Source organism: Nematolebias whitei, chromosome 3 (genome assembly GCF_014905685.2).
Source record: "Nematolebias whitei isolate Nwh7 chromosome 3, NemWhi1, whole genome shotgun sequence".
In the NCBI taxonomy this organism is placed as follows: domain Eukaryota; kingdom Metazoa; phylum Chordata; class Actinopteri; order Cyprinodontiformes; family Rivulidae; genus Nematolebias; species Nematolebias whitei.
The window spans coordinates 13,869,217-13,883,907 of record NC_056500.1 but is presented as its reverse complement, the minus strand read 5'-3'; the positions used below and the strand labels follow the sequence as shown (position 1 = coordinate 13,883,907).

The window sequence follows — 14,691 nt, the reverse complement described above, 5'->3', positions numbered from 1 at the left end:
CTAACATATTGTATTTAATAAAATGGACACCCTGCCAAAGTTTATGCCTGATTCTGGTGACACCATAAATTCTCAACTAACACAAAGTGTACGGTAGACCTTTCAGAATCAATGTGAACTGGATGCTTGGATATTATAGTTAGTCCTCATCTATGTGCTTTACCCTTGACCTAAATTTGTCAGCAAAGGCTATGTATGGTAACAAAGTACAGACATAACCATTGTCTAGAATATACCATCATGTGTATTTTTATTTGTTTTACCTGATCCTATTTTGTTCATTGAATTCTTGAATCCGAGTTTTTGGTTTTGGACAGTACATATATGCACACTTGTAAACCTTTAAAACTACCTGAACTATGAATGCACTAAACATAACTTTAATAAATAATTCACGTTGCGATGGTGTGTGGTGTGGCATTTACTGTACTTTCACTTTCTTTCAAAATCCAGCATGTCACTTACAAGCCTGTTCCTTTTGTGTTCATCAGCGACAATGAAATTCTGCCAAAATGACAGATTAGATGCTTCTAACAAGCCCGTGTATTTCTAGGCGAACATGTGCACTTTTTGTTTTGTGGTGGTGGAAATTTCAAATTAAGTTTTCTTCCAGTGAAAGAGAAGCGACAGACTTCACTGGGGCTTAGCTCTAAAAATAAGATCTCAGTATGTTCCCCTTTTTATTGTTGTTCCTTTCCTATTGTCTAAAAAAACAGTGAGTTGTTTATTTATTTTACAGTGACTAAGACACTCTATTGCCAAAAAACTCAATATGTTGCAATTATATTTATAGTGACAAGCCTCTGCTGTGACAGGCAATAATAATTTGGTGAATTGCAGAACATTTAATGTGTTTTAAAGACCTTGTTTTCCCATGTTGTATTGAGTTACATCATATAATATCTCATGGTGACAAGTCATCAAACTATTGAGCACCACAGAAGCTGAGGTAGGATAAGGTCTCAACTTTCTCTTGCAGTGATACAAATGGAAGAGCATGTAGTAAATTGTAAATATGTGTAGGTAATATGGGGGTTTAATGGGTTTGTTTCCAAAAAAAAAAAACCCAATAATAATAATTACTGGATGGAAGAGATTTGAAAAAAGAGCGATGTTTGTATTTCAGTGGTGTAAGAGTGATTAGGTTGTTCTCTTGAAAATTTTAAAATTATGACACCACATATTGTATAAGCAAACAATAAATGTAAAAAAAAAATTAAAAAGGCTCACAAAAAAAGGAAAAAAATCAAATATACCATCCAAAATATTGGACACTGAGATTTTGGTCACATGTAGCGTTCAAGTCGAACTTGAAAACTAGGTTGCTGTTGAGACCTCACTGATTTTTGAGTACACTTGGCCTGAAAATGCCAAACATGTGTTTCCTTCTGACAGATTATTGGTTTCCCATCTGCTGTAGTGCAGTTTATTGTATCAGCTGGTGTCTTCTGGCAACTAAAAAAGGCAGAAGAAAACTAATTCCATGTCCAGCTCTCCTTTTTAATTGCATTACCAAAATAAAGCAAAATGGACATCTATATGTTTTTTTGTCTTTTTGACCAACATGAACATAACTTTTTTTTGACTCTATAATATCTGGCATTATGAATTATCTCATTTTATTAGTGTTGACATGAAATGGACAGATAAACAGTAAACTCGGGAGACCCGCAAAATATATTAAATTAATTAATTGTTTATTGAAAAGAGGGGAGAATTGTGGAGAATAATTAAAAAAAATGAAGTAAACTCCATCTATTGTGCCCTAGTTTTGATTTCCATCCATCCCAAAGGGTGCATAACCATTTATTACAGCTCCCAGAGATAATCACATGCCCCTCAGCAAGACCAGTCTTTCGTCAAAACACAAGATAGAGGCTCATGGGATAAGGGCAAAGATGTGTGGTTCACTTGTCAGCTATTTGTGAGCAACAATTGAATGTAATGCTTTCACTGCTAATCTCAGTACAAGCTGGGGTCACAGTGACTCCTGATTTACATATCAGTTCCATGACCCACTTTTCAGGGTGATAGCTCCAGCAGTCCTTAGTCCATTGAATTTTTTGCATTTGTTCCATCTTTTCTTCCATTTGGTGATGAGCAGATGTATTTTTTTCATGACTGTTGATATTATGCCTGATATATGTATATTATGTATATATATAAGTCATTGACATTGTACAGGTGATATCAGACTCCTAATACGTTTTTTTTATAAAGGTATCAATTTCATTTGAAACAATACCAAAACTTGTAGCTCACCCTATTCTTCTACTTAGGTGGGTCCACTTCAATTCAAACTCAGGTCCTGGGAGTTAGAAGGTTCTTCGCAGTATCTTGGACTTTTGTACTATGCTCTTTTGGACAGAGATCTCTGAGGCTGTTCCTGGGATCTGTTGGAGCCACTTTTCCAGTTTGGAGGTCACAGCACCAAGTGTTCCAATGACCACTGGGACTACTGACACTTTGATATTCCATAACTTATTTCTTCTTTTAGCCCTTGGTATTTCTCCAGTTTCTTGTCCTCCTTCTTCCTGATGTTACAGTCACCTGGGATTGCTACAATTATCACCATAACTTCTTCTCTTGCTAGTCAACCACCACAATGTCCGGTTGGTTGACCATTACCTAATTGTCAGTCTGGATCTGGAAGTCCCACAGTGGCTCTTCCATTCTCCGTCACCCTTGGTGGCATCTCCCACTTTGCCATTGGGACATCCAGCTTATATTTGGCACAGATGTTCCTGTATATTATTCCAGCCACTTAGTTGTTATCAGGGATTCAGGGTTCGACTCCCAGTGCCAACCTCCGAGCAACCTTGGTTACACTATGAGTGACATAATAATGAAACCATGCCAGCTTGGATGTTGTCTGGATTAACAAGCGCAGATAACTTAACACTGTTGGTACACCCCCCAATTACAGCCTCAAATATTTTTGAATATGATGCTTAGCACATCTATCTTTGGGCAGTTTGTCCCCATTCTTTGCAGTACTTCAAGCTCCAGGTTGGACGGGAGATATCTGTGCACAGCCATTTTCAAATATCTCCTGAGGTATTCAATCGGATTCAAATCTGGACTCTGACATAGCCACACTAGTACCTTCACAAAGTGTTCCTGAAATCACTCCTTTGAGATCTTCGTCATGTGCGTTGGGTCGTTGTCCTACTGAAAAATTAACCGTTGGCCCAGTCTGAGGTCAGGAGCGTTCTGGATGAGGTTTTTATCTAGAATGTCTCTGTGCATTGCTGCATTCATCTTTCCCTCTAGCCTGACTAGTTTGCCAGTTCCTGCTGCTGAAAAACATCCCCATAGGATGATGCTGCCACCACCATGTTTCACTGTAGGCAGTGGTGGGATGTAACTAAGTACAAGTCCTTTGTAACTGTACTCAAGTACATTTTCCATGTATCTGTACTTTACTTAAGTAGAGTTAAACTATGTGGGTACTTTAGGCTTTTACTCCACTACATTTTACAATAAATATCTGTACTTTCCACTACATTTCATTTCTACAATACGTTGAGTTACATGTTACATTCACATTGTGGTTTTTGATTTGTTCATTAGTTTGAAAGAAACCAATGGCGAGAGGGGAAATTGTCCATTGAATCAATGCAAATTTAGCAGGTAATGTTAGACCCACCCTCAAGAAGAGCTGGTCCAATGACATATATTCTAGTATATACACGTCATTGAGCTGGGCACACCCACAGCACCACTAACACACCCAAAATGGATTCCACCGTGGCGAGTAAGCCAGAAGATATGCGCCACCCACGGCCTTATTAAAAAACTATTAAAAGACTATGCAGTACAGCAGGACAGATTTTTTTTTTTTTCATTCAACCTTTATTTAGACAGGTAAATCCATTGAGCCTCGAGGACTCATTTACAAGAGAGACCTTATCTCTCCCAAAAGAGCAAGACTGGACTCAAAAAAACCTTTGAAAACTAACTTCTTCTGAACTTGCACAAGAAGTTCTTGCTGCAATATTAAAATTTGTCAGTTCATTAGGAATCAGTTTTGTGTTGTGTGTTTCCTTGACTGATGAAGCCTTCCGGATCGAAGGCGAAACGTTTCAGCACAAAAAAAAAGAAACTGTCCAGATGACCTGACTGAAACATGTTGGATTGTGTACCTGGATTATTGAGCATGGACTTTGTTGCGTCACAGAGTAAACAATAAAAACATGCATTATCTGCAGCATTGTTCATTAAAATGGCACAACATTATTAGTGTATTACATTACACTTTTACTTTTAATCCTTTAAGTATTTTTAAAAGCAAGTACTTATTTACTTTTACTTATCGGTAAGTAAAAACATCAATGTGGTACTTCTACTTTTACTAGAGTACATTGTTGTCTGTTTATTTGTACTTTTATTTAAGTACAGTGTTTGAGTACTTTCTCCACCACTGACTGTAGGGATGGTATTGACCCGGTGATGAACGGTGCCTGGTTTCCTCCAAACATGACATCTGGCATTCATACCAAAGAGTTCAATCTTTGTCTCATCAGACCAGAGAATGTTGTTTCTCATGGTCTGAGGTCCTTCTGGTGCCTTTTGGCAATCTCCAGACAGGCTGCCATGTGCCTTTTATTAAGGAGTGAGTTTCATCTGGCCACTCTACCGTACAGGCCTGATTGGTGGATTGCTGCAGAGACGGTTGTCTTTCTGGAAGGTTCTCCACTCTCCACAGAAGAACGCTGGAGCTCTGATAGAGTGACCATCGGGTTCTTGATCACCTCCCTGACTAAGTATTCTGATTCATTCTCAATAATCCAGGTTTAAATACGTAACAATGTTAATTCAGGTCCTCTGGGTGGTTTCTTAAACAAACAAACAAACAAAAAAACATCCAGAGGACCTGACTTAACTTTAGAGTTTCTGATTAAGGCCCTTCTCCAACGATGGCTCAGTTTAGACAGTTGGCCTGCTCTAGGAAGAGTCCTGGTGCTTCCAAACCTTCCATTTACAAATGATGGAGGCCAGTGTGCTCATTGGGACCTTTGCTGCAGCAGCAGAACATTTTCTGTATCTTTCCCCAGATTTCTGCCTCAACACAATCCTGTCTGAGGTCTACAGACAGTTCCTTTGATTTCATGCTCGGTGTTTGTGCTCTGACATGCACAGTCAACTGTGGGATCTTAAATAGACAGGTGTGTGCCTTTCCAAATCAAGTCCAATCAATTGAATTTACCACAGGTTGATTCCATTTGTAGAAACATCTCAAGGATGATCAGTGGAAACGGTGCATCTGAGCTCAATTTTGAGCTTCAATTCTGAGCTGTGAATACTTGTGTAAATGTGAATTTTTATTTTTATATTTTTAATAAATTTGCAAAAAATCTCAAATATATTTTTTCACATTGTCATAATGCGGTATTATGTGTAGAATTTTGAAGAAAAAGATTAATTTACATAGGAATCTACCTGTGTGACTCCTGGTGTTTTTCAGTCTGTTACTGCTGATACAATGTATTTTTAAAATGCTGAGCAGAATCTTTTAGGACAGCAGGGTCCTCCAATTAGTGACCACTTCACAACGATGTTTGAATGGCAAAGCCATATGGTGTTTGCACAGCCTGAGTTGGGGTAAAGAGGACTTTTGATGAAAATCAGTTGTGAAATACGACCTTGTTAAATCGTTTGGTAATATTTGGTTCAGATATATTGTTAGTGTCCATTAGGCATTCCAAAAATGGCACACTTTAAAGTTTAATACTAGGCCTATTCTTGTTTCTAGGAGATGTTTCACCTAAAGGTTTACCAGTATGGATTTTATTTTGGATGATGCAGATCTTTAGAAATCAGAGCTGCGGATGGTCATTTTACATTCATTGATGCTTTCTTTTTTCTTCTTTGTTTGCCAATATCTATATAATTTCAATTAACTAAAAATAACAATTATTGACAATTTTAAATAAACATACATTTAACACCCTTCAAAATAATTTTTACACTTAAAAATAATATATCCAAGAACATTCTTGGGAATTCCAACAAATTTAAGCCAGGTCCTCTGGACGGTTTCTTTTTGTTGAAATGTTACATCTTTCATCCAAAAGACTTCATCAGTCTGAGGAGCCACAACAAACTCAGGCTTATAAATAGCACCTTCATATAAAGTGGGTCAACCAGTTTGATGGTGCTCAGATGGTTTCTGGAGTCCTCCCTTTCCCTTGCTGACTCGTTTGAGCCAGTCGTGCCCAAAGTGGTTCAAAATGTCCTGACTCATGCCCAATAATCCAGGTAGAAAAATTCCAGCAAAGTCAGGTCCTCTGGACAGTTTCTTAGAACAATAGAATGGTTTCCTAAGAATAAGCTTTTTAAGATTGTCTGTTTATTTATTTATTTATTTGTGCCATCATAACCACAATTATGAAGCTCCCATCCAGATTATATACCTCTCACTTTCAAGCATACATTAATACAGTTTATGTAGCGTACACACCCACATGCACACAGACACACACGCACTCGTGCACAGGGGTTGAAAATCTTTGTCTTTGGGAAAACACAGATTTAAATCCAAATGTGTTTAAAATATCTTAGTAAGCCAGACAAAAACACTCTCTGTTCTGTTGTTTTATGCAAAATTGTTATACACAAATGTTGAAGAACTCCACCATCACCACCCTCTCGCCCCCCCCCCCCACACACACACGCACACAAAGCACGCATATAAATCAGGACTAATTGCCACAGACTAATCTGGTTAGAACACACTTGTCTAATTAGCATAAGATGAAATGACCTCACTTGTTTTTTGACCTCCAGTTCTTTTAAATTACATTTTTATTATGAGACAGAAAGAAAACAGAACGAGTCAAAGCAGTGGAAATATTTCTACTTCAGCATCTGTTAATAAAATAGTTTCCCTTTTCCCTTGCGAGCCACAATAGTGATTTAAGAGCCTCATTCATACAGATTTACCTGTTGTTTCTTCTGCTGTAAAATACTTTTTGGCTTCATTCTGTGGTGTAGTGATGGCTGGGGGAGGGGTGCATCTCTGCATGGATTGTAGGCACAAAGCGATCACATCGTCCAATGTGTCAAAAGTAATTAGGGTGATCGGAGAGCATACCCTATTATGCACAGAGAGGTGTGTGCTGTGTGCTGTTAATTAGAATGATGAGTAGACTTTAATAAGGCAAGCACAGGCCATCAAATACAGCACTTGTCTTGTTTTGTTCTGATTAGACTTCTTTTCTTCGTTAAACGGAGAATACACGAGGCGTATTTGCATATATATGCAATTTTATTCACTGAATTGTTCATCTTTGGCAATTTCAGTTGAATTAATGAGTAAATAAATTGGCTGGTGAACTAAAGAGAAGTGGTATACTATTTGTAAATGCTGTTTCACAGAATTTTAGTAAATAATTGGTCTCTTTAAAAGAAAACATGTAATTATAGATTAATAACAGATCTGTTGCTAATAAATGAACACAAAATTACTGGTAGTTAAAAAGTATTGTGAAAAGTTGTTTAATTATATTTATTAGAAATGGAAAAACAGGAAGTCAGATTTATTGAGGAGATAATTTTTTTGTCAGTGTTTACATATTACCCAGCACTGGGTCATGACACTCAAGCTGTGTGCAAAATCTAATAACAAGAAATGATAAATTACATGGGCCTCCCAAAGGTTTCTGGGTATAGTGGTGCAATCAATTTTCAATAAATGTATTATAAACAAAGTCTGCAGTGAATTTTTTGCCTGAGAGGGTGCTTTTCACTGTGTGTTTTGAAGCAGGAAGATGGTGGTACATTGCAAAGACAGCACCACCTTTTTATTGTCCCTAGTCACAGAGAAAAGATGGGGGACTGGAAATACCCTCTGTCTGTCTGTCTGTCCATCCATGTTGTGAGGATGATAACTTGAAAAATAAGCAAGGTACAAACTTCCATTTTGGTGTGTGGCTACACAAAGATGTAAGACAGTTTCCTTTCAAAAATTGGGTTGCCACATCTAAATCCAAGATGGCTGCCACCATAAATGTCTGTCTTGTGAGCAGGATACCGTTGAAAAATAAGTGAGATATCAACCTCCGTCTTGGTGTGTGTGATATCATCTATGCATAAGAAAGGTTCCTTTTCAAAATTGGGTTGCCATGTTAAAATCCAAGATGGCCACCATCAGCCCCTGTATTTGTTGTCTATAACACAGGCCTGCCCATACCATAACCTCACTGCCACCATGGTTCACTCAATTCACAACATTGACATCATCAATCTACTCACCCATATGATGCTATACACGCAGTCTGCCATCTGCCCTGTACAGTGAAAACCGGGATTCATCCGCAAAGAGAAAACCTCTTTAACGTTCCATATGCCCTCAAATTTGAGAAGTTGCCCACTCAAGCTGGTTACAATGATTAACTACAGTCAGGTAGAGACCCTGATGAGAACGACAAACATGCAGATGAGCTTTTGTCCCCACTCACTCTCAAGCAAGACAGATGCTTTTTCTTCCCTCTCCTGCCTTCCTCCTGCATTTTTGGTCTCTGTCATGTGTATCGGAGCTTCTATTTACTGTATCGGAGCTTCTATTTACACATCTTCTGAATCATAAATTACTGTCATGGATTTGGTCAGCTGGACTTTCAACGCAATTGATACAATTTTTCAACCAAGCGACAGGGTCCTGGAGAACCATCATGCCCCACTGAGACACACGCGGCAGGGTACGTCATGGATTCTTGGGGAGAGTGGAAAATGTTGTGCCTTTCTGTGTTGTCTCAGGAGTATGCCAAAGATTTATATATCATTTGATTTATGATAGCAGGGTTTCTGCTTTTGGGCACCGTCGGGTACATATGTTATAGGCTATTAAAGAAGACGGCGGCAGCACTTTCAGCCATGGCAAAGCTGCCTACCTTATGTGGCGGATTAGTTTGTGCTTCAAGCTCTCAGACTCAGCTCATTTACAAGCTCAACCATAAGATGGTTGCGATTTATGAGAATGGTAGGCCACTTGCGACTTCTGGAACTCACCAGCATGTTGGGGATGACTTTGGAGGAAGCCAATAAGCACGGGCCAGCGGAAAGCCCACAAATCTGGCCATTTTGGATTATCAAAAGTACCAGCAGAACTCAAGGCTGACAAGAAAAAACAGTGCCTGCACAAAAAACAACTGTGGCTTGTCTGAATCTGGCCTCCCCATTCGGCCTTGACGTTGGCCAACTTATCAAATTTCTCCTGGGTATGTGTAAACTAAGAAGGCTCTGCTACCCCCCCCCCCCCACCACCACCACCACCACCACCACACACACACACGTGTATGTATGTGTATCGGCCATCCCATTCATTTGAGGAAACTATGCTTTCTAGTCTTTATATTGCTTAAAATTATAGTTTCCTCAAATTATTGGAGTGACCATTGGGGTTGCCCTTTGGGTGGCTGAAGATTATTCTATGGTGGCCACCAATGGCCATGCCCTGGCTCCACCATTGTCCCTCTTTATGGATAGAATTGATTTCTCCATTTGTCAAGATCTAGCACACTATGCCACCTCAGACAAGCAAAAGGGAAGAAAAAAAAGACTTCTGTATTCTTATCTTATACACAGAATAACTCTTACCCACTTGAATATCTTGCACCAAAACCATCAAGGCATGCTTGCATTCCCTGTTCAATGTCAGTCCAGAAACACACTCATCTCAAAAAACTACAAACATTCACTATTTAAGTCCCTCAACAATGTGTGACATTGGTGTACAATTTGTTCTTGAAGCAAAGCCAGCATTCAAACTCATTCTTAAATATTTTCTATTACTTTTTTTTTTTTTTATCACCCAAGCTACAAAGATTTCCTTAACAGACAGAAAACACTTTGTAATTCAAATGATATATAAAAAAAAAAAAAAAAAAAAAACAGGGTCCGTATTCTGATGCACATCATTTTTTGAAAATCTTCGTTGACAACATGCCACTAAACACACTAAAGCTACAAATTAGTCAGTGGCACTTGTCACTATGTGAATAAGCTTTGGTTCAAAAATTTGAAAGTCGACTCCATTTTTGCGTGACAAGCATTTCATTATCAAACACAACCTCCTCTCTCCTGGGAGAACTGAAAACTGGATTCTGCTGTAATTAGGTGAGCTTGCTGACAAAAAAAAGCAAGCACCCAAAGTAAAAGATGAACAAAAATTTGGAGTCAGAGTGAAGGAGAGGATGGCAGTAGAGAGGGTGTGAGGAGGAGGGGAACAGATAATGAGAAGAAGGGTGACTGTATGAAAGAGTGCAAGAAGAGTGCATGTCAAGAATAAAAGGAGGAGTGGGAGTTGTTTGCCTGCGGCCACCTCATGGTGTGATGTCGTTGAATCTTCTCACCATGTTTCATTACAAAGAACTGTGTGTTACGGTCTGTGTTATCAGCTTGCCAGCTAACTTATGTTGGCTCGAGCACCTCAGCACGCCCGCTTGCTGCGTAATGTCACTGTTAATTTTGCACACATTAGTTTTATTCAGTCACAAGAAACACACAAGAGGTGAGAAAACCACTGTTGCGTAAAATATTAGTTATGAAAAAGGGCATTAATGGGTTCACGAGCTATTTGTCAGTGGAGAATCTCACAGGAGTTGAATTTGGGAGAGAATAGAATACAACAAAATAGAATAGAATAGAATATATGACTTGCGCCTGATATGATTGTGAATTGATACATATCAATATTGATACAACGAGCTTGGGGAAAAGTTTTATTTATTTTCTTCATGTAAATGTATGAATTAGCTCCATTTAAATGAAACATAATTGAGCTGAACTAAATCTGATTTGGTTTGATGGCGTTGGAGCAGGAGCTGATATAAAATCATTAGCAGCACTTTGATCAGCTCAGTCTTCATATCCGCTTTCACATATAGTCATATTTATTCGACTTTACTCTCACTTAATTATTATTTGATTTATGCTGTCAGTTTAAATCAGCAATATATGAAATTAATGTGACTATTAAGTCAATCACTTTAGTCATAAAAATTAAATCACATGCCTAATATTATGTAGGCCATATTTAAATGGTATGTAGAAAGTGACATAAATGGGTAGCATTGTTAACCTTCTGTTCTGTGCTAGAGTGAAGAAAAAAGTTGTCTAACCATATATTGATAATTTGTGTGATTAAAGCTTTTAATAAACCAAGGGAGGTTTAGGCCCAGATCTGTGATCTTAATGGGATTTTCTTGGTTAAATAAATATTAAATACAATAAAATTTTTATATGTTGTATTTTATTGTCTTAACTCATGTATCAATAACTATTTAGTACTAGTATAGTAGAGTAGTAGAGTAAACAGTATCTACAATGCTTTTCTTATCCAAATCATATAGCAGTTCTTTCACAAGTCGTTGGTTCCATTTATTAGGCTGCTAGCAGCCATTTTTACAGGAACTCACCAAGGTTCAAAAACAGACACCTCTAACATGATGGTGACACTCACCACCATGTTAGTTTATTGTTTTTGTCCTTAAAAAGCATTTACAATATGTGCTTTACCTGTGGTTTTGTTGCAATTTTCAATTTCATTGTTGTCAAGTTTGTTGTTACTGTGTCCCATCAGTGTATGTATGTGATAACGCAGATATAGTAGAGTGCTGTGAGTGGGTAAGTGAGGGCACAGATTGTAGTGTAAAGGGCTTTGAGTATCTTGAAAAGCTAGAAAGGCACCATATTAGTACAGTCCATTAATCATTTACCATTTATGTTTCTAAGAAACCATATTGTGGTTTGCACATTTTCATATTTTCTCATAAACCAGAAAATGCAGCAGCAGCCTAATTTATTTAAGGCCCTGTCTGCTATGAAATGATACCCCCAGTCCCTGTTTGTTTGTTTTCATATTTTGAATTCAAAGTTACATCCCTGGATTACATACACAGCTTTTACAGTTTTCTCTGCTAATTCACCAATTAATGTGTAGATGTATAGCAAAGTTAGATAAATGCACCAATATATCAAGATTATCAGTAGAGCTACGTTCCTACCCTCATCTATGGTTAGGATGCCTCCTGGACGCCTCCCTGGTGAGGTGTTCTGGGCACGTCCCACCAGGAGGAGACCCAGAGGAAGACCCAGGACACGCTGGAGAGACTGTTTCTCGGCTGGCCTGGGAACACCTTGGGATTCCCCCGGAGGAAATGGCCCAAGTGGCTGGGGAGAGGGAAGTCTGGGCCTCCCTACTTAGGCTGCTACCCCTGCGACCCTGTATAAGCAGAAAAAAATTGATGGATGGATGGATGGATATCAAGATTATGAATTTCTTCCAATATGACCTAATTCCATGATATACTGTATTATCATTGTGTCATTTTAGTTTTGCTGGTGGTTAAAATATTCCGTTTCTAGCCTTTTCTTTAGCAGCTAATTTGTAAATCTTTAAAGATCTTTGGACATCACCGCAATTCAAAATGTTTGAGGATATACTAATTCAGAGGGATTTTTTTTAATTATTATTATTCTTTCTATAGAGATATTAGATATAGTAGTTACAGGTAATGGGTGCTATTTTGCTGCAACAGGATGTTAGGCAAGATATTTACTTAAACCAGAACAGCTTTTTGTAGTGCAAAGCTCTGGATTACTTTTGTATTGATTGTGTTATGTCATTATTGCCTTTGTATATCTTGTATTATCAAGAGGTCTGTCTCATTTGTAGATCCTTACATTATCAAAGCGTGGACAGAGTAAAGAAAATACTTTATAGAAACTGTGTGACCTTGGCTTTTATGCATGTGAATGGCCAACGGCACAAAGCAGATCTAAAGTTGGCAAATGAAAGGACTGTTAATTAAACTCATACCTGTCCTCTTTCTGCAGCTTATTCTTTTCACCTTTTTCTCCCCGTCTCTCTCTCTCTTTTTTGTGCGACAGAGACAGTGATGGATACAAGGACAGCGACAGCTGAGCTTGGCTGGATATCATTTCCTGCCAATGGAGTAAGAACAATGTGCAAAGCTGTTCTGTATGTGTGCATTTGTCTGTGCATGTGCAGCCACCCATGGGGAAAGGAGTTTGACTACACTTTAGAGTGGTCCATTAACGAGTCAGTCAAAATTTTAATTACAGTGGCAAGGTGACATCAATTAACCACGACTGATGCAGAAAAGAATATGTTCCAAAAGATTAGAGCAGAGCAGCGAGAGAGGAAAATAGAGTAGAATAGAACATGTTTTCTTCATCATCTTTCTTAAAATCTGCTTCTTTAAATTCTAATCCGACAACTAACTGGTCACAGTAGTCTGCTGTGTGTGTGCAGGAGGTGAATGCCTCTAATTGTGATGAATGGTTGTCCCTGTGCAGCACTAGAACAAGGTAAAGAAGGGGGAAAAAGAAAATGAGGCAGGCAGGATAATGGAGGGAGAAAAATTGGGAAGGAGTGATAGAGAAAGTTTAATTTGTGTCTGGTTTTAGTAAGCCCATTAATCATCTTAGTGTCTCCCTTTTCCTCTTCTTCTGCTTCCTCCCCTCTCAAACCCTTTACCCGCATTCACTCAGTGGGAGGAGGTGAGTGGCTACGACGAGAACCTTAACACCATCAGGACGTACCAGGTGTGCAACGTGTTCGAGCCGAGCCAGAACAACTGGCTGCTTACCACTTACATCGACCGACGGGCAGCGCAGCGCATCTATGTAGAGATTCGCTTCACCGTACGGGATTGTGCTTCTATCCCAAGTGTCCTGGGCTCCTGCAAAGAGACTTTTAACCTCTACTACCTAGAAACTGATAGGACTTTGTCAGAAGGCATCAAAGGTGTGGAGTATTGGGCTAATGCCCCCTTTCTAAAGGTACAAGCTCAACTTTTACTTTAACGAAAACAAGTTGTAGAAAGTCGATTCAAATTGTGGTATACAAGTAGAAATTATTATATTAGTTGTCCAAGTTTTTTTTTACTGATCATTGTTTTATTTTATTTTTTTCTGGTGAAATCTGACAGTATTGTTGTTCATATGTACAAAATATCATTGTGTTGTTAACTTTTGACAGAATTGTGTTTTCTACATTTATTAGAAGTAGAAAAAAAATATATATATACACATACACATACATATATATATATATACATATATATATATATATATATATATATATATATATATATATATATATACACATACATATACACACATACATACACACACATACATACACACATACATACATACATACATACATACATACATATTCACACATATACATACATATACACACATATACATATACATACATATACACACATATACACACATATACATATATACATATACAGTAGTGCCTCGCTACTTCACGGTTCGACTTTCGTGGACTCGCTCTTTCACAGTTTTTTCAAAGGAAAATTGGACATGACACACAATTGATGGATGCGCCGCAAGATTGGCATGGATTTTTTAAATTTAAAATAAATTATTTAAAATGATTTAGCACCTGCTGCACATGTGTACAGCCCACATGTGCAGGGAGAATCTCCCTCCTACAGCATGTCATGATGTCCCCACTGCAGTGGAGAAGTGGGTGTGGTTGAGAGTGCTGCAAGGTGGCAGAGAGCAGCCGGTGTCAGAGAGAGTGGAGATCATGACATGCTGTGCTCATTTAGAGCCTTTAGAGTTTACAAACAATGTTTAGAATATACCAAGAGTGTGGGAAGGGTTTGAAATGCCTTTATATATATA

At 38.3% G+C, this 14,691-nt stretch overlaps 1 protein-coding gene across 1 annotated transcript in view; it reads left to right on the top strand.

Moving 5' to 3' along the window:
- The window catches only part of LOC119430583 (ephrin type-B receptor 1), a 100,245-nt gene that overhangs the window by 23,934 nt on the left and 61,620 nt on the right, over positions 1-14,691 (top strand). Inside the window, exons 2-3 of the mRNA XM_037698015.1 lie at positions 12,895-12,959; positions 13,519-13,809. Coding sequence (XP_037553943.1) covers positions 12,895-12,959; positions 13,519-13,809 — 356 coding nt within the window. The remainder of the gene's footprint in view (positions 1-12,894; positions 12,960-13,518; positions 13,810-14,691) is intronic.